Source organism: Nerophis lumbriciformis, linkage group LG05, assembly GCF_033978685.3.
Source record: "Nerophis lumbriciformis linkage group LG05, RoL_Nlum_v2.1, whole genome shotgun sequence".
Lineage (NCBI taxonomy): Eukaryota > Metazoa > Chordata > Actinopteri > Syngnathiformes > Syngnathidae > Nerophis > Nerophis lumbriciformis.
This window is the reverse complement of record NC_084552.2, coordinates 55,199,985-55,224,872: the sequence shown is the minus strand read 5'-3', so window position 1 is coordinate 55,224,872 and position 24,888 is coordinate 55,199,985. Positions and strand designations below refer to the sequence as shown.

At 42.7% G+C, this 24,888-nt stretch overlaps 1 protein-coding gene across 4 annotated transcripts in view; it reads right to left on the bottom strand.

The window, feature by feature from the left end:
- The window catches only part of grip1 (glutamate receptor interacting protein 1), a 41,171-nt gene extending 22,394 nt beyond the window's left edge, over window positions 1-18,777 (bottom strand). For 3 of the 4 annotated variants that reach the window (XM_061959745.1, XM_061959748.1, XM_061959746.1), the window contains exon 1: window positions 11,201-11,801. In XM_061959745.1, coding sequence (XP_061815729.1) covers window positions 11,201-11,336 — 136 coding nt within the window. In that variant the 5' untranslated portion in view covers window positions 11,337-11,801. Of the gene's footprint in view, window positions 1-11,200; window positions 11,802-18,744 lie in introns of those variants that run through there. The other variant, XM_061959747.1, reaches the window with a different exon arrangement.
- Between the last annotated feature and the right edge of the window lie 6,111 nt (window positions 18,778-24,888).

Here is a 24,888-nt window from a genome sequence, read left to right as displayed (position 1 = left end):
CCTTCTACAAGCACGGGAAAAAGGCCAAGCTAACGCTAATGCTAACATGTGCAGTGTACATGTCAGTCATGTCATCTATTTCCTCGCCGCATGTCACAATTCAGTATAATGAGCTGATCAAGCCCCGCCTCCCGCTGTCACACACACGCATGGCTGCAGCTGTTGCCATGGAAACAAGCTGATGAATAATTGAAGGGAGCAAGCGACCCTGCAACATACAAAGAGCGATTTTTAGACATGAAAGAAGTCAGTGCAGGCGCGCACACACACACACACACACACACACACACACACACACACACACACACAGCTTAGCTAAATGGGCAGACTGGAGTAAAGCTTGAAATGAAGTCTAAAAACAAAGTAATGACTCTCTTCTCAAGCTGAAGAAGACTACGAGGCACCTCCACATGACCAGTGTGGACTTGTGTCTCACACACACACACACACACACACACACACACACACACAGTGCTAATAAGAGGGCAGCGAACAGGAAGTGGATGTTTCCCTAATGACTAGTGATTACAAGGAACAGACTTAAATGCATCGTGTCAGGGTGCCCTTTGACCTCTCATGTGACCTAATAAGCATTGCTATGACTTTGACCTTTGACCTCTTTGACCAAGGTTAGACATATTTGGAGTTTTTAGGACAGTTCAACCAAGTACACTTCATGTTCTAATAATGAAAAGACACTAACTCATCTGTGTGTGTGTGTGTGTGTGTGGGTGTGTGTGTGCACTTGTGTGCTTGCGGTCTTGAATGCCAACAAGCGGATGAGATCATGTGACCAAATAAGACACGGTGATTAAAGGCGTGATCTTATTGTGCTTCACACACACGAACACACACACCTCCATCATGCTCATTGTGTTTGTGAGCAGGTGCTCCATTTTAAGCCAATAAGCAAATTAGATACTGCGTGTACAAACATGGTGTCAGTTAGCCGCGTGGCCCTGATATCATTCTGCCTCATTAATATGCAAAATGTGTGCGCCCTGACGTTTTTAACGTGGACCCACGTCATGTACATGTGTGACAGCTCTGGACGGGCGTTGCCTGAGGATTCAAAGTAACACCTTTTACACAAAGCATGTCCAAAAAAATGATTGCTGTATTAATATTTACTACAGGAGTATACAACTTTACATCAATACACTGCATTGTATTCAAATGTGTTTGTTTAACTGGGAATGTGTCTTGACAGCTGCACACGGTTTTCTTTTTAAAGGGGAACATTATTACAATTTCAGAAGGGTTAAAACCATTAAAAATCAGTTCCCAGTGGCTTATTTTATTTTTCGAAGTTTTTTTCAAAATTTTACCCATCACGCAATATCCCTAAAAAAAGCTTCAAAGTGCCTGATTTTAACCATCGTTATATACACCCGTCCATTTTCCTGTGACGTCACACAGTGATGCCAACACAAACAAACATGGCGCATAGAACAGCAAGCTATAGCGACATTAGCTCGGATTTAGACTCGGATTTCAGCGGCTTAAGCGATTCAACAGATTACGCATGTATTGAAACGGATGGTTGTAGTGTGGAGGCAGGTAGCGAAAACGAAATTGAAGAAGAAACTGAAGCTATTCAGCCATATCGGTTTGAACCGTATGCAAGCGAAAACGACGAAAACGACACGACAGCCAGCGACACGGAAGAAAGCGAGGACGAATTCGGCGATCGCCTTCTAACCAACGATTGGTATGTGTTTGTTTGGCTTTAAAGGAAACTAACAACTATGAACTAGGTTTACAGCATATGAAATACATTTGGCAACAACATGCACTTTGAGAGTGCAGACAGCCCAGTTTTCATCAATTAATATATTCTGTAGACATACCCTCATCCGCACTCTTTTCCTGAAAGCTGATCTGTCCAGTTTTGGAGTTGATGTCAGCAGGCCAGGGAAGCTAGGGTCGATATTCTTCTCTTGATCATCTTCGGTGGCATAAGGGACGGTGTGAGCCAAGACATCCAGGGGGTTTAGCTCGCTCGTCTGCGGGAACAAACTGCCGCCATTGCTTGCCGTGCTACCGAGGTCCTTTGTCCCTGAATTGCTCACACACTCCGGCAGATTCAATGGGGGTCTGGCGGCAGATTTCTTTGACTTTATCGTTGGAACTGCATCTGCTTTGAGTGTCGCAGGATATCCACACATTCTTGCCATCTCTGTCGTAGCATAGCTTTCGTCGGTAAAGTGTGCGGAACAAACATCCAATTTCTTGCCACTTTTGCATCTTTGGGCCACTGGTGCAACTTGAATCCATCCCTGTTCGTGTTGTTACACCCTCCGACAACACACCGACGAGGCATGATGTCTCCAAGGTACGGAAAACAGTCGAAAAAACGGAAAATAACAGAGCTGATTTGACTCTGTGTTTGAGAAAATGGCGGATTGCTTCCCGATGTGACGTCACAACGTGACGTCATCGCTCCGAGAGCGAATAATAGAAAGGCGTTTAATTCGCCCAAATTCACCCAATAGGAGTTCGGAAATTGGTTAAAAAAATATATGGTCTTTTTTCTGCAACATCAAGGTATATATTGACGCTTACATAGGTCTGGTGATAATGTTCCCCTTTAAAGGGGTCATGTCATGATTTTTTTCCTACATTTATACACTTTATTGTGGTCTACATAACTTGTAATGGTGGTTCTTTGGCAAAAAAATGTGCTGCCATTGTTTTTCACACTTTTAAGAGGCGAAATTGTTTGATGCAAATGAACCTCTCCTCACCACGCCCCCTTGTGGTCAGTAAGCATTCGCCCCCGCCCGGCAGACATATTATGTTGTTTTTTTTTGCTTTCTTGCTTTTGTTGTGCCCTATGGACATCGGTGACCACCACAAGCAATCTGTTTGGAGTGACTTTCACCACAACACAACGTCCAAGATGATTTAGAGAGGCCAGCGGCTTACTGTGTTTAATTGTCGGACGAAAAGCGAGGAACAAAACCACGCTGACGTACAAGTCTGAAACTATACGCTGACTAAGGTTATACTTCTACAGAGTCTGCAACTTTGTAATGCTAGATCCTGGATGTATACATGTGTATATTGACAATGAAAGGCTTTTCTATACTATATCATGTAAATAACTCCGCTGCATGGCTGCTTCGAGTTATAAACAACAAAGGCTATAGGCTATCAACTGCGCTAAGTGCGACATTGCAAACGTAATAACAGATTATATGATTTACTTGTCCATTGCCAAACACAGTAGGCACTGATCCAATTAAAAGTAGTTTTTAGGAAAATCATTCTTTATTTTGCCGGAGGACAGTGAAGCACTTGTCTTACATTATAAGGCTAAGTTAGCTACACAACAAACCAACCTAACATTGCTAATGTATCTTTAAGACATTTTTAACCTGCTGTTATTACTTACGGTTTAATTGTCTCCCACAAATAGTAGTCATCGAGGACGTCATTAAACATAGTTTTTGGGAAAATCCATCTTTATACTGGTGCAGATTTCTGAAGCAGGACTCTTTAAAGTGCTTTGCCCACTTGAAGAAAGACTTTGTCCTAATTGAAGGTGCATTGCCAATAATCATACAAGTTAAAAGTAAGGCACTTTCTTACTTCAGATGAGGCTGAAAGTTTGTGTAGTGACTTGTGCGAGTTAGAACAAACAACAGGGCATTTTCGGTGTTCTGTTGTACGATGGGCATTTTGTCGTTCTGACTACAAATGCTCAAACATTAAATAAAATGGCGGACTAACGCAAAAACCTTTGGTTAAGCCTTTATCATATAGACATATCCGCAGACATCACAGGTCTGACAAATGTCACAGGTTTGATTTCTAGGGGTGTAACGGTACACAAAAACTTCGGTTCGGTACGTACCTTGGTTTAGAGGTCACGGTTCGGTTCATTTTGGATACAGTCAGAAAACAACAAAACATAATTTTTTTGGTTATTTATTTACCAAATTTGTAAATAATGGCTTTATCCTTTTAACATTGGGAACACTATAATAATTCTGCCAACATTAAACTGCCTCAAGTTGTTGCTCAGATTAAATAAAATGACAAAACTTTTCTTCTACATATAAAAAGTGCAACATTAAACAGTTTCAAGTCAACTCATCATGGTTAATTTATTACAGCATTTGGGAAGCCTGTCGTTGATTTTTATTATGTAAATGTTATATTTTTATGATAGCAGGCACCCTGCCATTCAAAACTAGGCTGCTCCTTTACTAATGATTAATGTAACTATAGCTGAAAAAATAGAACAATAGCAATAGGAGAGACTATTCATCCCTGAACACCATGGAGTTCATGTAGGCTTAATGATGCAGTTATATTACTATATCAACTATCAGAGACAGAAACTCTTCATTTAACATAATGTCCTTTTTTGCTGCTTCAACACAGCTCAATCAACACAGAAAAAGGTAAAGTGAAATAACAGACAGACAGGGCTTTGCTGTCCATAACACACACACACGCACACACACACCGCAAAATGAGCTAACGTTACGCTAAGAGCGAATTAGCCTTCACCTCAAGCCAGGACTGCGAGCGAGCTAAGCTGCCTTTTATATTTCTAGAACGTCAACGGGCTAATAGTGATGTTACTAGTAGTTGACTGGGAGGTGTTTATTATAATTTGGGGAGAGTCCGCTGCCTGATGCTTACCTGCTAAACGCAAAGCACTGACTACCGTATTTTCCGCACTATAAGGCGCACCTAAAAACCACAAATTTTCTCAAAAGCTGACAGTGCGCCTTATAACCCGGTGCGCTTCATATATGGATACATATTAAGATTAATTTTCATAAAGTTTCGGTCTCGTAACTACGGTAAACAGCCGCCATCTTTTTTCCCGGTAGAACAGGAAGCGCTTCTTCTTCTACGCAAGCAACCGCCAAGGTAAGCACCCGCCCCCATAGAACAGGAAGCGCTTCTTCTTCTACTGTAAGCAACCACCCGCCCGCGTAGAAGAAGAAAAAGCGCGCGGATATTACCGTACGTTTCATTTCCTTTGTGTGTTTACATCTGTAAAGGCCACAAAATGGCTCCTACTAAACGACAGGGATCCGGTTCATGAAAAGACGCAATCTCTCCATCCGCACACGGATTACTATTTCACAGCAACTGATATTCCTGTGAACCGCACTGTGGATACAACGGGAGCACGTACGGTGAATATTCGCACCACAGGGAATGAGAAGTCATCCTTCACTGTGGTTCTAGCTTGCCATGCTAATGGCCAGAAACTTCCACCCATGGTGATATTCAAAAGGAAGACCTTGCCAAAAGAGACCTTTCCAGCCGGCGTCATCATAAAAGCTAACTCGAAGGGATGGATGAAGAAAAGCTGAGCGAGTGGTTAAGGTAAGTTTAAGTTTACGCGAAGAGGCCGGGTGGCTTTTTTCACGCAGCTTCGTCCATGTTGATATACGATTCCATGCGCGCCCACATCACGCTGGTTTTAATATATTATTAAAGTTTGACTGACCTATTTGACTGTTTTTTTGACATTCCTTTAGCGCAGTTAGATGCGGCTTACAACCTAGGCGGCTTATAGGTGGACAAAGTTTTGAAATATGCCGTTCATTGAAGGCGCGGCTTATAACCCAGGGCGCCTTATGGTGCGGAAAATACGGTACATGCGCTCTGAATACGCACTGCTGATTGGCTGTTACCGCTCTGCGTGTAACCAATCAGATGGTTGTGTGGGTGGGACAATGCTGGGTGCTGTGTAGAGTACTGACGAAGACAAGAGGCAGAAAGCTGAGCAGCTTGTTAAGTAAGACTTTAGCTTAGGCGGCTACTTCATATGTTCGTGTGGAAACTCGTTCGGTACACCTCCGAACCTAACCAAAACCCCCGTACGAAACGGTTCAATACAAATACACATACCGTTACACCACTATTGATTTCACATGTTCAGGACTTACGCAGATCCCATACAGAGCCAACATTTCAACATCAATGGCATTAATCGAAAAAACGAAAGAGATTACCAACGCAATAGATGGTAAAAAGTGTGCTGCTGCAGTGTTTATTGATCAAACAACAGTATTTGACAAAATTATTCATAATATCTTAATAAACAAATTAGAACAATATGGCGACAGTCTTAAACTGGGTAAAAAGCTACTTAACCAACAGGAAGCAATCCGTGAAGACAGGAAAACACACTTCTATAGAGCTGAATACATCTTTTGGCATACCTCAGGGAACAATACTGGGACCAGCATTGTTCAATCTTTATATTAACGTCATTTGTAAAGTTACAAAAGACTTAAAGTTAGTATTATTTGCGGATGACCTGACTGCGTTTTGTTCAGGACAGAACGCACAGAAGCTAATACAAATAGTACCGGTAATAGAAGAAATTACCAAATTAAAAAGATGGTTTGACAAAAACAGACTGCCCTTGAATCTCAGTAAAACTAAAATAATGCTCTTTTCAAAGTCAAACAAAGAGTAAAAGAAAACACATTTGTGGGTGGAATAACAGACGATATAATAAACTGGAAATCTCACGTAAAAAATATACAACATAAAGTAGAAAGAAACATGTCAGTAAAAAGTTAAAAAGTTAAAGTACCAATGATTGTCACACACACACTAGGTGTGGCGAGATTATTCTCTGCATTTGACCCATCACCCTTGATCACCCCCTGGGAGGTGAGGGGAGCAGTGGGCAGCAGCGGTGGCCGCGCCCGGGAATCATTTTGGTGATTTAACCCCCAATTCCAACCCTTGATGCTGAGTGCCAAGCAGGGAGGTAATGGGTCCCATTTTTATAGTCTTTGGTATGACTCGGCCGGGGTTTGAACTCACAACCTACCGATCTCAGGGCGGACACTCTAACCACTAGGCCACTGATTAGGTAACGGATAAAGCAAAATATGTTTTGGACAAAAAAACACTCCATATTCTCTACTGCTCGCTCGTGTTACCATATCTTGAGTTATTGTGTAGAAATATGATTAAAATGATCAAAATATGTAAATATTAAATGTTATTATAAATATGCCTGTTGCTACATTATATATATACTTACATCATGTTTATAAAACCCTAATGGAGGTGTTTGAATGTGTTTTTTAAGAGTTCTACAGGCAGAATTGAACGGCTCCCATAGGCTCCATTGTAAGCTGACTTTTGATTGAATTTATTTAATATTTAGAATGAATTTTAAAAAATCCATCTGTCTCCCTGTAATAAAACCTGTAATAAGACCTTTGACATATAAGTATGTGGAATTAAATTTTGGAATGGATTAAGCAAATAAATTAAACAAAGCACTAATATGATTCATTTTAAGAAACTGTTCAAACTACAAGTGTACAAAGTACACAAAATTAGATAATCTCATTCATCTCCTAGGTGAACCATAAAGTACTTAACTATTTATTTATGAGAACTTTAAATTAGTGTGTACCGTATTTTCCGCACTATAAGGCGCACCGGATTATTAGCCGCACCTTCTATGAATTACATATTTCATAATTTTGTCCACCAATAAGCCGCCCCGGACTAAAAGCCGCGCCTACGCTGCGCTAAAGTGAATGTCAAAAAAACGCTGCGCTAAAGTGAATGTCAAAAAAACAGTCAGATAGTTCAGTCAAACTTTAATAATATATTGAAAACCAGCGTTCTAACAACTCTGTCCCAAAATGTACAAATGTGCAATCACAAACATAGTAAAATTCAAAATGGTGTAGAGCAATAGCAACATACCGGTAATGTTGCTCGAACGTTAATGTCACAACACACAACACACAAAATAAACATAGCGCTCACTTTCTGAAGTTATTCTTCATTCGTACCGGTAAATCCTTCGAATTCTTCGTCTTCGGTGTCCGAATTGAAAAGTTGCGCTAGCGTGGCTTCCAAAATGGCGGGCTCCGTCTCTTCGAAATCATCGGATTCAGTGTCGCTGTTGTTGTGCAGCAGTTCTGTGAATCCTGCCTTCCGGAAAGCTCGGACCACAGTTGTGACAGAAATATCTGCCCAGGCATTTACAATCCACTGGCAGATGTTGGCGTATGTTGTCCGGCGTTGTCTGCCCGTCTTAGTGAAGGTGTGTTCGCCTTCGGTCATCCATTTTTCCCACGCAGTTCGCAGTCGTGATTTGAATGCCCTGTTGACACCAATATCCAGCGGTTGGAGTTCTTTGGTTAATCCACCCGGAATGACGGCGAGTGTTGTATTTGTGTGCTTCACTTGTTTTTTGACACCATCTGTGATGTGGGCGCGCATAGAGTCATATATCAACATGGACGGAGCAGCGTGAAAAAAGCCACCCGGCCGCTTCGCGTAAACTTCCCTTAACCACTCGCTCATCTTTTCTTCATCCATCCATCCCTTCGAGTTAGCTTTTATGATGACGCCGGCTGGAAAGGTCTCTTTTGGATGGGTGGAAGTTAGCATGGCAAGCTAGAACCACAGTGAAGGATGACTTCTCATTCCCTGTGGAGCGAATATTCACCGTACGTGCTCCCGTTCCACAGTGCGGTTCAGTTGCTGTGAAATACGGTAGTAATCCGTGTGCGGATGGAGAGATTGCGTCTTTTTATGAAACGGATCGTTTTGTAGGAGCCATTTTGTGGTCTTTACAGATGTAAACAGGAAATGAAACGTACGGTGATATCCGCGCGTTTTTTCTTCTTCTTCCGGGGGCGGGTGAAGCGCTTCCTGTTCTATGGGGGCGGGTGAAGCGCTTCCTGTTCTATGGGGGCGAGTGCTTTCCTTGGCGGTTGCTTGCGTAGAAGAAGAAGCGCTTCCTGTTCTACCGGGAAAAAAGATGGCGGCTGTTTACCGAAGTTGCGAGACCGAAACTTTATGAAAATGAATCGTAATAAAGCGCACCGGGTTATTAGGCGCACTGTCAGCTTTTGAGAAAAATTGTGGTTTTTAGGTGCGCCTTATAGTGCGGAAAATACGGTATATGTTTATATGTCGAATATTAATTTATGTACTTCATATTTGTTCATTTACTTATTGTATATTAATGTATTTACTCATTTAGTTATTCACTGTTGTGTTACAAATAGAGAACAAACCAATGGGATAAAACTGCAATGATACAAAAAGGGGTGGGATTAAATAAGCTCTGTTTCTTTCTACTACTTTTCAGAAATTCTGTACTGGAACAACTGGAAATATTTTATGTATTACATTGTAATTGTATTGTACGCATGTTCGAAATGAACTGAAACTGACTACACACAAGCAGGTACCATCAGGTTAGAAAAGTTGGTGTTGCATAATAGGACTCCTTTTAGGTGTAGAAATAAACTACACTATATTGCCAAAAGTATTTGGCCACCCATCCAAATGATCAGAAACAGGTGTCCTAATCACTTGGCAGGTGTATAAGACATATACACCTGCCACAGGTGTATAAAACCAAGGACTTAGGCATGGAGACTGTTTCTACAAACATTTGTGAAAGAATGGGCCGCTCTCAGGAGCTCAGTGATTTCCAGCGTGGAACTGTCATAGAATGCCACCTGTGCAACAAATCCAGTCGGCTTTGTTATAAGAAAATGGAAGAGTTTGGGAACAACAGCAACTCAGCCACAAAGTGGTAGGCCACGTAAACTGACAGAGAGGGGTCAGCGGATGCTGAAGCGCATAGTGCAAAGAGGTCGCAGACTTTCTGCACAGTCAGTTGCTACAGAGCTCCAAACTTCATGTGACCTTCCAATTGGCCCACGTACAGTACGCAGAGAGCTTCATGGGGGTGTGGGATTGTTTCGCAGGAGTTGGGCTTGGCCCCTTAGTTCCAGTGAAAGGAACTTTGAATGCTCCAGGATACCAAAACATTTTGGACAATTCCATGCTCCCAACCTTGTGGGAACAATTTGGAGCGGGCCCCTTCCTCTTCCAACATGACTGTGCACCAGTGCACAAAGCAAGGTCCATAAAGACATGGATGACAGAGTCTGGTGTGGATGAGCTTGACTGGCCTGCACAGAGTCCTGACCTGAACCCGATAGCACACCTTTGGGATGAATTTGGGGCGGCATAGCTCGGTTGGTAGAGTGGCCGTGCCAGCAACTTGAGGGTTGCAGGTTCGATTCCTACTTCCGCCATCCTAGTTACTGCCGTTGTGTCCTTGGGCAAGACACTTTACCCACCTGCTCCCAGTGCCACCCACACTGGTTTAAATGTAACTTAGATATTGGGTTTCACTATGTAAAGCGCTTTGAGTCACGAGAGAAAAGCGCTATATAAATATAATTCACTTCACTTCACAATTAGAACGGAGACTGAGAGCCAGGCCTTCTCGACATCAGTGTGTGACCTCACGAGTGCGCTTTTAGAACAATGGTCGAAAATTCCTATAAGCACACTTCACAACCTTGTGGACAGCCTTCCCAGAAGAGTTGAAGCTGTAATAGCTGCAAAAGGTGGACTGGACATCATATCGAACCCTATGGGTTAGGAATGGGATGGCACTTCAAGTTCATATGTGAGTCAAGGCAGGTGGACAAATAAATTTGGCAATAAAGTGTACCACAAAGTGTTTTATTGAGACCGACAATAACGAAGAAATGAACATATTTTTCTCCAACTAAAAGGAAGTCTGCTCAAGTTCAGTCAGTTTTAGCTCGGCACACCCGTCAAACATATAAATGTAGCGCGCGCGCACACACACACACACACACTTACACACACACACACACACACACACACACACACACACACTTGAGTGTACAGGCCAACAGTCCTTGGCTGAGAAGACACGACTTGCTGACAAGTACAAAAAAGCTGAAGAGACTAGAGACCTCACTCACACACACACACACACACACACACACACACACACACACACACACACACACAGCCACCTTTGCGACTGGTTCTGTAAGGCATGCTTGGGAGCAGTTTGGTCCTCAAAATCTAAAAGAGGTTCAACACGGGTGACCGCTTACCTGACCAGTAGTGTTATATTAAACAAGAAGCGTTCACAACAGTGACGAACAAAGTTTCACACGACCACGGTAGTGTGTGTGTGTGTGTGTGTGTGTGTGAGTGTTGTGTAGCTGACTAGCAAACGGTGTGTCAGGCTTCAAAGGTAGTTGTTAACATTCCATCCACACTTGTTATTAGGAACAAAACACCTGGTGACCCCCTCACCTGCATACCTGCTCGTCTAATACACAACAACGTCACAGTCAGACACACACGGTCCATGTGTGTGTGGCTAACTCACTCGGAAGGCGTGTGTTGTACTTGCTAGTGTACAAGTAAACGTCCTCGTAGCCTTCCTGGTAGTCTTCCTCCGCCCGGTACCGCCTCCCCCCGCGCCTCCTCCCCAGCAGGCGCAGCAGAGCCAGAAAGCGCTCCATCAGCACAAGCGGGCCGACGGCACGGCTAGTAGCAACGGGAGCTAACAACAAGCGTCATTCTACACAAAGAAAGTGAGCTCACGTTTCTTCTTTGAGTGCTGCTCTCTCTCTTACACACACACATGCAAACACACACTCTCTGCAGCCTCCCTCGCCTCCTCCTCCTCCTCCTCTCAGCTCCTGGCGCATCTCACCAACTCAGCCAATCACGGCACTCGCAGCACACACACTCACCACTCCTCCATCACACGTTGTGTGTGAAAGTGTGTGCGTGTGGGAAATATGCACATGAAGAGTCAGCATACAAGACTTTTCCTTCCTTTTTTCCTTCCGTCCTGTCTTTTATGTCTCCTTACTTGCATCCTTTGCACCTATGATTCCTTTCCTCGTAAATCCCACTTGCCCCTCTATTGTCTCTCGCACTCACACACACATACATACAAAGTCGTCATTCCAGTAAATAGAGAGAGGTAAAGTCAATAAGGAAACTAGGAAAGGAAGTCGGCTTTCAACCAGAGTCTGTTTTCTAGCTTCTAAAAGAAAGTGTTCACCTGCTCAAACCAACAGCTGACTGCATGACACACACACACACACACACACTCTCTGTATATAACTGTGACCTTTCACCTGTGGCACTGACACACCATGATTGACAGTTGGTCAGACGGTGTGTGAAAGTAATGACCTCTGACCTCTACGCTGTCAGGACACTTCTTGGCTATAATGTTCTTCTTCGGGCACGCACAGTGACACACCTGATTGACTGTTGTCTAGTACAGCTTGGTCTAGTAAATCCTAGTCTAATACAACTTTGTCAAGTACAACCTTGTCTGGTAGAACTTGGTCGAGTACAGTCCTTCTCAAATAGGGAGGTAGTAGAGATGCGCGGTTTGCGGACACAACCGCGGAGTCCGCGGATTATCCGCGGATCGGGCGGATGAAATTAAAAACAATAAGATTTTATCCACTCGCGGGTCGGGTCGGGCGGATTAATTAGATATTTTTATTTATTTTTTATTTTTTTTGCGGGTGGCAGTTAAACCAATTCGGAAATATATATACATAGTTAAATGTTGTTACCCACATACGAAAAACGAGCAGGCACCTGCTGCATATGCCACAACAGAAGAAAAAAAAAGAAAAGAGATGGACACTTTTACGGAGCGGAGAAGGGACGCCTCGCCGGGGTCCGGGACCGAGGCCCCTTCCCCCGAGAGGGCCCCACCGGGAGCCGTAGCTGAGGCGATCCGCGAGAAGGGCCCGACGCACGTCCAGGGTCACTACCGCGCCCACCGCACCGACACCCCGCCTCGTCCGCTTTCGCAGTGCGCTCACGAAAGGGGTGGGGCTCACCCTGGTTGATATAGAGAGCAGGACGGTTGGCCATGGAATTTCATTTAAGGTTTGTGATAAACCATCAAACTCATTCGTTAAAAGGACTCTATAGTAATATAAAGCAAATTTTTCTGGACATTATCATGCAAGAAAAGTTTATTTTTGGGATCGCGATCACCGCGTAATGATTTTTAAAGGTTGCATTACATTATTAACTGTCCCATGTGATCAGCCAGTGCGATTGGAAGTCCATGCTCAATTATTGCCTCCGTAAATAAAACTTCGGCATTCATCACATCCAAAGAATCTGTTTGGGCGACGAAAAACGTTGAAAGTTTTCCACTTGTATCGCTAGCAACGGCATTAGACTTGTGTTTTTTTGTCCCAACGTGGTCTTTTACATCGCTAATTCCTCCGTGTCCGATCGAAAAATCTTGTCTGCACAAGGTGCAATTCGCGTAGTTTTCACCCTTTTTTTTTTTTTTTTTATTAATATTAGATATATAACAACGGGCGGATGGCGGGCGGGTACAGTTCTGATCAAACGTTACATCGGGTGGATGGCGGATGGTTGACGACTTTCTGACGCGGTTGCGGATGAAATAAATTGCCTATCCGCGCATCTCTAGGAGGTAGGGCCGCATGTGACCCTGCGGAGCATGCTTTTTTTGCCGTACCAGAATATGACGAAGCGTATGTAGCACTGTAACCACGGTGGGAGACGAGGAAAGACCGGTGTGTTGTTCCCTTTAATGGTAATAAACTTACAATGTTATGCAGAGGTATAGTTATAACAAATACATTAACAGATTATACTATTTATAGTTTAGTTAGTGGTGGTGGGGGGTCTAGTGCAACCTACTCTAATATAATTTGGTCTTGTTACCTACTCTAGTACAACTTTGTTTAGTACAACCTGGTCTAATATAACCCAACTTTGTCCAGTATCAGATAGAAAAGCGCTATATAAATGTAATCCATTATTATTATTATTATTATTATAACCCAGTCTAATATAATTTGGTCTAGTAGAACCTACTGTAGTATAACTCGGTCTAGTATAACCTATTCTAGTACAACTCAGCCTAGTACAACCTACTATAGTGAAACTTTTTCTAGTACAACCTAGTCTAATATGATTTGGTCTAACATAACCTAGTCTAAAAGAACTTAGTCTACTGTAACCTACTCTAGTACAACTTTGTCCAGTACAAACTAGTCTAATACAACTTGGTCTAGTATAACCTAGTCTAACACAACTTTGTCCAGTAGAACCTAATATAACATGATGTAATAAAACTTTATTGAGTACAACCTAGTCTAGTATAAATAGTCTAATACACCTTGGACTTGTACAACCTTGTCTAATATACCTTGGTCTAGTATTATCTAGTCTAGTAAACCTGGTATACTTTAAATGAACTAATAAAACTTGTTCTAATAAAACTTGGTCTAGTACAACCTACTGTAGTATAACTTGGTCTAGTATAACCTAGTCTAGTACAACTCAGTCTAGTATAACCTAATCTAGTATACCTTTTCTAGTACAAGCTAGTCTAATATAACTTGGTCTAGTATAACCTAGTCTAACATAACTTTGTCCAGTAGAACCTAATCAAATATAATTTGGTCTAGTATAACCTATTGTAGTAGAACTTGGTCTAGTTTAATCTAGTAAAGTAGTACAGTCTAGGTCAACCTAGTCTAATACAACCTAGTTTAATATAACTTGGTCTAGTATTATCTGGTATAACATGATCTAAAAAAAAACTTTGTACAACATAGTCTAATATAACTTGGTCTAGTATAACCTAGTCTAGTATAACTTGGTCTAATATAACCTAGTCTGGTATAACTTGGTCTAATATAACCTAGTCTAACACAACTTTGTCCAGTAGAACCCAGTCTAATATAATTTGGCCAAGTATAACCTACCGGTATTCTCATAAACTTAGTCTCGTACAACTTGGTCAAGTATGACCTAGTCTAGTAGAACATTGGTTTAGTTTAACCTAGTCTACTACAACTTTGTCTAGTACAGTCCTTCTGAAATAGTGGGGCAGGCATACAACTTGGTCTGTACAGCTAGGTCTGGTATAACATGTTCTAGTAAAACTGTATATAGTACAACCTAGTCTAGTACAACTTGGTCTAGTACAGGGGTCGGCAACCTTTACCAGTCAAAGAGCCAATTTGACCAGTTTCACAAATTATAGAAAACAATGGGAGCCGCAAACATTTTTGAAATTTTGAATGACATAACACTGCATACAAAGTTTTTTTTTTGCTTTGTGCTATGTATAAACCAGGGGTCTCAGACACGCTGCCCACACCTTTATATGGAATTTTTAAGCTGGTTCGGCACGCGGGTTTTAAATGAATAGCGCTTGTCAGCGTCGTGCGTGCCGTGATGGTACGGCATATAGCGCCCACTACCACCAGCGTGCCTGATCAGCCACATGTTATATGGTGCTTCCACTTGCTCAGATAGGTGACAACAAGGCATACTTCCTCAACAACCACACAGGTTACACTGACGGTGGTGGTATAAAAAAACTTTAACACTCTTACTAATAATGCGCCACACTGTGAACCCACACCAAACAAGAATGACAAACACATTTCGGGAGAACATCTGCACCGTAACACAACATAAACACAACAGGACAAATACCCAGAATCCCATGCAGCCCTAACTCTTCCGGGATACATTATACACCCCCGCTACCTTGGTGGTAGCAGGGGTGTATAATGTATCCCGGAAGAGTTAGATGCACTGAAATCCGGAAGTCTCACGGGAAAATTGGGGGGTTCAGCAAGTAAGCTGCTGAGCCGCATCAGAGTGATCAAAGAGCCGCATGCGGCTCCGGAGCCGCGGGTTGCCGACCCCTGGCCTAGTACAACCTTGTTTAGTAGAACTTGATCTATTAGAAACGTGTGTCGCATTGGCTAGTTGAACTTTGTCTAGTAGAACTATAGTAGAATCTTATCTAGTAGAACTTAATGTCGTAGAACTTAATCTACGAGGAGCTATCATCTTTCGTTGGTGACTACCAATACTTACTAGAACTGTACATACAGTATATTCTATATTGTATACTTACATTATGGAGTGTAAAGAAAAATAGTAATTGAGAGTATATATACTGTATATATACATACAGTATATATACATCAATATAGGTACAACTAAGAGAGAAGATGAGCTGCAGGATGACACTGACTGATGTTGGAGAGGGAGGCGGCTGCTAAAAATGACCATAAGAGGCCTCATTTGCATTTATGTCTCTCTGTAACGCTATTGGACGCCCGGCTTAGTGTGTGTTTAATCGTGTTCTCTACGCTCCACACACACACAAAGAGCAGCTTAATGCTGTCTCCCCCTGCTGGTGGCTGTGACAAGATGCACTGACACGTACTCTAGTCATCTCTGTGTAAAATAGGCCATAAGTGGCAGGTAGCCATGACTTGATGAAGCCCAAGGGACACTTTGGACATCTTCTTATGGACCACCTTGATTCCTAATGGACGCACACAAACGTGGCATGCAGGGTCGTGCACGCACACACACACACACATACACGGCACATGCATGAGGCCGCTGCCAGGCGACAAAGCCAGAAGAGGTGCAGCACCTCTCCAGCGCGCTCTCTTTGGCACACCACGTGGAAGGTGAACAAGCTTTCACACTCACAACAACTGCACACACACACGTTCACTAAAGAGGAGTTTGTGTGTGTGCGCGTGTGTGTGTGTAGTGTATGCATGCTGGGTTTGTTCAGGCAGAAAATGACAATGTGTGCTTGATGCCAGCAGCATCACTGTCCACCTGGACACTACACAGAGTTGTGTGTGTGTGTGTATATACGTGTGTGTGTATTATGGTGCAACAAATGAATAACACAAGTCTACAATAGTAGAAATGTTAATACTTCCACCACTCTCACACACGCACACACACATTGTCCTTTAAGAGGTGCTGACGTGACATGATGTGACTTCCATCCCATAATGAATAACCCGCCATGATGACTTTGCAGCGAGAGCAGCTTTTTACTTTCAACACTGTGTCCATTGGTAAGGCCAAGGGTCAGCGGCGTTGCACCCGAGACCATCTTCCACACCAAACTCCTCCAAGCACACAATATAATAATGTATATGATAAGAAAAGACAGTAGTCACAGGATGACACGTTTACTATTCTGCTGCCAAGCTAAAAAGGTATAAATCTTCGAAGGTTGGTCTTTGACTTGCATATATACAGGTAAAAGCCAGTAAATTAGAATATTTTGAAAAACTTGATTTATTTCAGTAGTTGCATTCAAAAGGTGTAACTTGTACATTATATTTATTCATTGCACACAGACTGATGCATTCAAATGTTTATTTCATTTAATTTTGATGATTTGAAGTGGCAACAAATGAAAATCCAAAATTCCGTGTGTCACAAAATTAGAATATTACTTAAGGCTAATACAAAAAAGGGATTTTTAGAAATGTTGGCCAACTGAAAAGTATGAAAATGAAAAATATGAGCATGTACAATACTCAATACTTGGTTGGAGCTCCTTTTGCCTCAATTACTGCGTTAATGCGGCGTGGCATGGAGTCGATGAGTTTCTGGCACTGCTCAGGTGTTATGAGAGCCCAGGTTGCTCTGATAGTGGCCTTCAACTCTTCTGCGTTTTTGGGTCTGGCATTCTGCATCTTCCTTTTCACAATACCCCACAGATTTTCTATGGGGCTAAGGTCAGGGGAGTTGGCGGGCCAATTTAGAACAGAAATACCATGGTCCGTAAACCAGGCACGGGTAGATTTTGCGCTGTGTGCAGGCGCCAAGTCCTGTTGGAACTTGAAATCTCCATCTCCATAGAGCAGGTCAGCAGCAGGAAGCATGAAGTGCTCTAAAACTTGCTGGTAGACGGCTGCGTTGACCCTGGATCTCAGGAAACAGAGTGGACCGACACCAGCAGATGACATGGCACCCCAAACCATCACCCAACCATGCAAATTTTGCATTTCCTTTGGAAATCGAGGTCCCAGAGTCTGGAGGAAGACAGGAGAGGCACAGGATCCACGTTGCCTGAAGTCTAGTGTAAAGTTTCCACCATCAGTGATGGTTTGGGGTGCCATGTCATCTGCTGGTGTCGGTCCACTCTGTTTCCTGAGATCCAGGGTCAACGCAGCCGTCTACCAGCAAGTTTTAGAGCACTTCATGCTTCCTGCTGCTGACCTGCTCTATGGAGATGGAGATTTCAAGTTCCAACAGGACTTTGCGCCTGCACACAGCGCAAAATCTACCCGTGCCTGGTTTACGGACCATGGTATTTCTGTTCTAAATTGGCCCGCCAACTCCCCTGACCTTAGCCCCATAGAAAATCTGTGGGGTATTGTGAAAAGGAAGATGCAGAATGCCAGACCCAAAAACGCAGAAGAGTTGAAGGCCACTATCAGAGCAACCTGGGCTCTCATAACACCTGAGCAGTGCCAGAAACTCATCGACTCCATGCCACGCCGCATTAACGCAGTAATTGAGGCAAAAGGAGCTCCAACCAAGTATTGAGTATTGTACATGCTCATATTTTTCATTTTCATACTTTTCAGTTGGCCAACATTTCTAAAAATCCCTTTTTTGTATTAGCCTTAAGTAATATTCTAATTTTGTGACACACGGAATTTTGGATTTTCATTTGTTGCCACTTCAAATCATCAAAATTAAATGAAATAAACATTTGAATGCATCAGTCTGTGTGCAATGAATAAATAGAATGTACAAGTTACACCTTTTGAATGCAATTACTGAAATAAATCAAGTTTTTCAAAATATTCTAATTTACTGGCTTTTACCTGTATGTATTATGTATATAATGTATAGCATAAGATGATAATGTGGTCATCAAAGTCCTCAATATGATTATGAGTGACTCTCACCTGAGATAAATTATCATAATTGCTTTCCTCTCGAGTAGATAATGACATCAATATTAATAGTGTTGCTGACAGCACGTAAAGCGTCATTGTAATGTGCAGTGACGTTAATATTACATTGAAGGATGGTGACGTTTGAACTCACATGTAACGGCACACACACCGCGCCACACGCTCACATTTCATCCAAACGCCGGTCCTTGGAGCCCGGCTCGTTGGCGTCCTGGGGGCCGCCGGGAGGTGCTCCTAGCGCGGCCAGGAGGGCAGCGAGGGGTCGGCCTGCTAGCTAACCTGCTGACTATGCTAACGTGACGCGCCGTCACCTCACGTCACGTTAGTTAAGCTCGAGGCCAGCACGCGCTCGCACACGCGCGCTCGCCCTCAACTTTCCCGCGTGTGCGCGTCAAGCTGCACCGGCGGCTCGGAGGAACGCTGCGCGCGCGCCACAGTTTGTGCCGGTACACACGCGCACGCACACGCACACATGTACGGAGCACACACACCCACACGTAGGGAACGCTCGCGGTTCGGTAGGTCCGGTTGTTACCTCCTTCCTGGTCCGGTTGCAGACAGGCCGGGATGTTCTTCTTCCAGCCGGGCATAATGCACCTCAGGGCGGATAGGGAGTCCAGGGCGGCCCTCTAGTAGACACCCAGCAGCAGCAACAACATAGCTAGTTAGCTTTAGCTTATAGCTAGTAGCGTCGTCTTCCTCCCTCTCTCTCCCCCCTTCTACTTCACGTCGGCACGCGAGCCCCCCGCCCCCTCCTCACTATCTCTCCCCCCCTCACTTGTGTGTGCGTCGCTCGACCCCCTCCCCCTCCTGTAACCATCCTCGCGCCCACGGTGGTCTCAGGGGGAGGGAGGGGAAGGTGACGTGATGACGTCATAAGAAGCCATTGGATTAGTACAATAAATATATATTTTATTCCGCTTGTCATAGTGTCTTCAATGAACAGTCATAATTGGTGTTCTCCTTCAACACACACACACACATTCTTGTCTGGACTGGCTTCTGAGGAATTTAACCCTCTAAACACACTTTAGATCAGTGGTTCTTAACCTGGGTTCGATGGAACCCTAGGGGTTCGGTGAGTCGGCCTCAGGGGTTCGGCGGAGGTCAAAACACACCCGACTCATCGTGTAAATACAAACATAATGGGTGAATAATGTAAACTATCGGCGTATTACGGATACGGCAACAGCTGACTGGTTTGCAGGTGTGTATTTTGTTGTGAGTTTATGCACTGTGTTGGTTTTGTTCTGTGAACAAGGTGAAGTTCATGCGCGGTTCATTTTGTGCACCAGTAAAAAAAACATGGTAACACTTTAGTATGGGGAACATATCCTGTCCCCATGGGGCCCGGCCGGGCACAGCCCGAAGAGGCAACGTGGGTCCCCCCTCCAATGGGCTCACCACCCATAGCAGGGGCCATAGAGGTCGGGTGCAATGTGAGCTGGGCGGTAGCCGAAGGCAGGGCACTTGGCGGTCCGATCCTCGGCTACAGAAGCTAGCTCTTGGGACGTGGAACGTCACCTCGCTGGGGGGGAAGGAGCCTGAGCTAGTGCGCGAGGTAGAGAAGTTCCGGTTGGATATAGTCGGACTCACCTCGACGCACAGCAAGGGCTCTGGAACCAGTTCTCTCGAGAGGGGCTGGACTCTCTTCCACTCTGGCGTTGCCAGCAGTGAGAGGTGACGGGCTGGGGTGGCAATTAGTTGCTTATTAAGATGCAAATTAGTAACATATTAGCTCTTAACTAGTCATTATTAAGTACTTATTAATGCCTTATTTGGCATGGCCTTATTACAACCCTAACCCTGGCCCTAACCCTCTAACACTAACCCTAACCAAATAACTATAAATTAAGTTTTTGTTACTTAGAATAGTTCCTCATACTAAAGTGTTACTAAAAACATACAACTTTGTCTTGAATTTGAAAAAAAATTATTTATTTTTTTCACTAAAGAAGGGTTCGGTGAATGTGCATATGAAACTGGTGGGGTTCGGTACCTCCAACAAGGTTAAGAACCACTGCTCTAAACACACTTTAGAACAGTGTTTCTTAACCTGGGTTCGATGGAACCCTAGGGGTTCGGTGAGTCGGCCTCAGGGGTTCGGCAGAGGTCAAAACACACCCGACTCATCGTGTAAATACAAACATAATGGGTGAATAATATAAACTATCGGCGTATTACGGATACGGCAACAGCTGACTGGTTTGCAGGTGTGTATTTTGTTGTGAGTTTATGCACTGTGTTGGTTTTGTTCTGTGAACAAGGTGAAGTTCATGCGCGGTTTATTTTGTGCACCAGTAAAAAAAACATGGTAACACTTTAGTATGGGGAACATATTCACCATTAATTAGTTGCTTATTAACATGCAAATTAGTAACATATTGGCTCTTAACTAGTCATTATTAAGTACATATTAATGCCTTATTCGGCATGGCCTTATTATAACCCTAACCCTCTAACCCTGACCCTAACCCTCTAACACTAACCCTAACCAAATAACTATAAATTAAGTCTTTGTTACTTAGAATATGTTCCTCATACTAAAGTGTTACCAAAAACATACAACTTTGTCTTGAATTTGAAAAAAAATTATTTATTTTTTTCACTAAAGAAGGGTTCGGTGAATGTGCATATGAAACTGGTGGGGTTCGGTACCTCCAACAAGGTTAAGAACCACTGCTCTAAACACACTTTAGATCAGTGGTTCTTAACCTGGGTTCGATGGAACCCTAGGGGTTCTGTGAGTCGGCCTCAGGGGTTTGGCGGAGGTCAAAACACACCCGACTCATCGTGTAAATACAAACATAATGGGTGAATAATGTAAACTATTGGCGTATTACGGATACGGCAACAGCTGACTGGTTTGCAGGTGTGTATTTTGTTGTGAGTTTATGCACTGTGTTGGTTTTGTTCTGTGAACAAGGTGAAGGTCATGCGCGGTTCATTTTGTGCACCAGTAAAAAAAACATGGTAACACTTTAGTATGGGGAACATATTCACCATTAATTAGTTGCTTATTAAGATGCAAATTAGTAACATATTAGCTCTTAACTAGTCATTATTAAGTACTTATTAATGCCTTATTTGGCATGGCCTTATTACAACCCTAACCCTGGCCCTAACCCTCTAACACTAACCCTAACCAAATAACTATAAATTAAGTCTTTGTTACTTAGAATATGTCCCTCATACTAAAGTGTTACCAAAAACATACAACTTTGTCTTGAATTTGAAAAAAAATTATTTATTTTTTTCACTAAAGAAGGGTTCGGTGAATGTGCATATGAAACTGGTGGGGTTCGGTACCTCCAACAAGGTTAAGAACCACTGCTCTAAACACACTTTAGAACAGTGGTTCTTAACCTGGGTTCGATGGAACCCTAGGGGTTCGGTGAGTCGGCCTCAGGGGTTCGGCGGAGGTCAAAACACACCCGACTCATCGTGTAAATACAAACATAATGGGTGAATAATGTAAACTATCGGCGTATTACGGATACGGCAACAGCTGACTGGTTTGCAGGTGTGTATTTTGTTGTGAGTTTATGCACTGTGTTGGTTTTGTTCTGTGAACAAGGTGAAGTTCATGCGCGGTTCATTTTGTGCACCAGTAAAAAAAACATGGTAACACTTTAGTATGGGGAACATATTCACCATTAATTAGTTGCTTATTAAGATGCAAATTAGTAACATATTAGCTCTTAACTAGTCATTATTAAGTACTTATTAATGCCTTATTCGGCATGGCCTTATTATAACCCTAACCCTCTAACCCTGACCCTAACCAAATAACTATAAATTAAGTCTTTGTTACTTAGAATATGTTCCTCATACTAAAGTATTACCAAAAACATACAACTTTGTCTTGAATTTGAAAAAAAAATATTATTTTTTTTTCACTAAAGAAGGGTTCGGTGAATGTGCATATGAAACTGGTGGGGTTCGGTACCTCCAACAAGGTTAAGAACCACTGCTCTAAACACACTTTAGATCAGTGGTTCTTAACCTGGGTTCGATCGAACCCTAGGGGTTCGGTGAGTCGGCCTCAGGGGTTCGGCGGAGGTCAAAACACACCCGACTCATCGTGTAAATACAAACATAATGGGTGAATAATGTAAACTATCGGCGTATTACGGATACGGCAACAGCTGACTGGTTTGCAGGTGTGTATTTTGTTGTGAGTTTATGCACTGTGTTGGTTTTGTTCTTTGAACAAGGTGAAGTTCATGCGCGGTTCATTCTGTGCACCAGTAAAAAAACATGGTAACACTTTAGTATGGGGAACATATTCACCATTAATTAGTTGCTTATTAAGATGCAAATTAGTAACATATTAGCTCTTAACTAGTCATTATTAAGTACTTATTAATGCCTTATTTGGCATGGCCTTATTACAACCCTAACCCTGGCCCTAACCCTCTAACACTAACCCTAACCAAATAACTATAAATTAAGTCTTTGTTACTTAGAATATGTTCCTCATACTAAAGTGTTACCAAAAACATACAACTTTGTCTTGAATTTGAAAAAAAATTATTTATTTTTTTTCACTAAAGAAGGGTTCGGTGAATGTGCATATGAAACTGGTGGGGTTCGGTACCTCCAACAAGGTTAAGAACCACTGCTCTAAACACACTTTAGATCAGGGGTTCTTAACCTGGGTTCGATGGAACCCCAGGGGTTCGGTGAGTCGGCCTCAGGGGTTCGGCGGAGGTCAAAACACACCCGACTCATCGTGTAAATACAAACATAATGGGTGAATAATGTAAACTATCAGCGTATTACGGATACGGCAACAGCTGACTGGTTTGCAGGTGTGTATTTTGTTGTGAGTTTATGCACTGTGTTGGTTTTGTTCTGTGAACAAGGTGAAGTTCATGCGCGGTTCATTTTGTGCACCAGTAAAAAAAACATGGTAACACTTTAGTATGGGGAACATATTCACCATTAATTAGTTGCTTATTAAGATGCAAATTAGTAACATATTAGCTCTTAACTAGTCATTATTAAGTACTTATTAATGCCTTATTTGACATGGCCTTATTACAACCCTAACCCTGGCCCTAACCCTCTAACACTAACCCTAACCAAATAACTATAAATTAAGTCTTTGTTACTTAGAATATGTTCCTCATACTAAAGTGTTACCAAAAACATACAACTTTGTCTTGAATTTGAAAAAAAATTATTTATTTTTTTCACTAAAGAAGGGTTCGGTGAATGTGCATATGAAACTGGTGGGGTTCGGTACCTCCAACAAGGTTAAGAACCACTGCTCTAAACACACTTTAGAACAGTGGTTCTTAACCTCGGTTCGATCGAACCCTAGGGGTTCGGTGAGTCGGCCTCAGGGGTTCGGCGGAGGTCAAAACACACCCGACTCATCGTGTAAATACAAACATAATGGGTGAATAATGTAAACTATCGGCGTATTACGGATACGGCAACAGCTGACTGGTTTGCAGGTGTGTATTTTGTTGTGAGTTTATGCACTGTGTTGGTTTTGTTCTGTGAACAAGGTGAAGTTCATGCGCGGTTCATTTTGTGCACCAGTAAAAAAAACATGGTAACACTTTAGTATGGGGAACATATTCACCATTAATTAGTTGCTTATTAAGATGCAAATTAGTAACATATTAGCTCTTAACTAGTCATTATTAAATACTTATTAATGCCTTATTTGGCATGGCCTTATTACAACCCTAACCCTGGCCCTAACCCTCTAACACTAACCCTAACCAAATAACTATAAATTAAGTCTTTGTTACTTAGAATATGTTCCTCATACTAAAGTGTTACCAAAAACATACAACTTTGTCTTGAATTTGAAAAAAAATTATTTATTTTTTTCACTAAAGAAGGGTTCGGTGAATGTGCATATGAAACTGGTGGGGTTCGGTACCTCCAACAAGGTTAAGAACCACTGCTCTAAACACACTTTAGAACAGTGGTTCTTAACCTCGGTTCGATCGAACCCTAGGGGTTCGGTGAGTCGGCCTCAGGGGTTCGGCGGAGGTCAAAACACACCCGACTCATCGTGTAAATACAAACATAATGGGTGAATAATGTAAACTATCGGCGTATTACGGATACGGCAACAGCTGACTGGTTTGCAGGTGTGTATTTTGTTGTGAGTTTATGCACTGTGTTGGTTTTGTTCTGTGAACAAGGTGAAGGTCATGCGCGGTTCATTTTGTGCACCAGTAAAAAAAACATGGTAACACTTTAGTATGGGGAACATATTCACCATTAATTAGTTGCTTATTAACATGCAAAT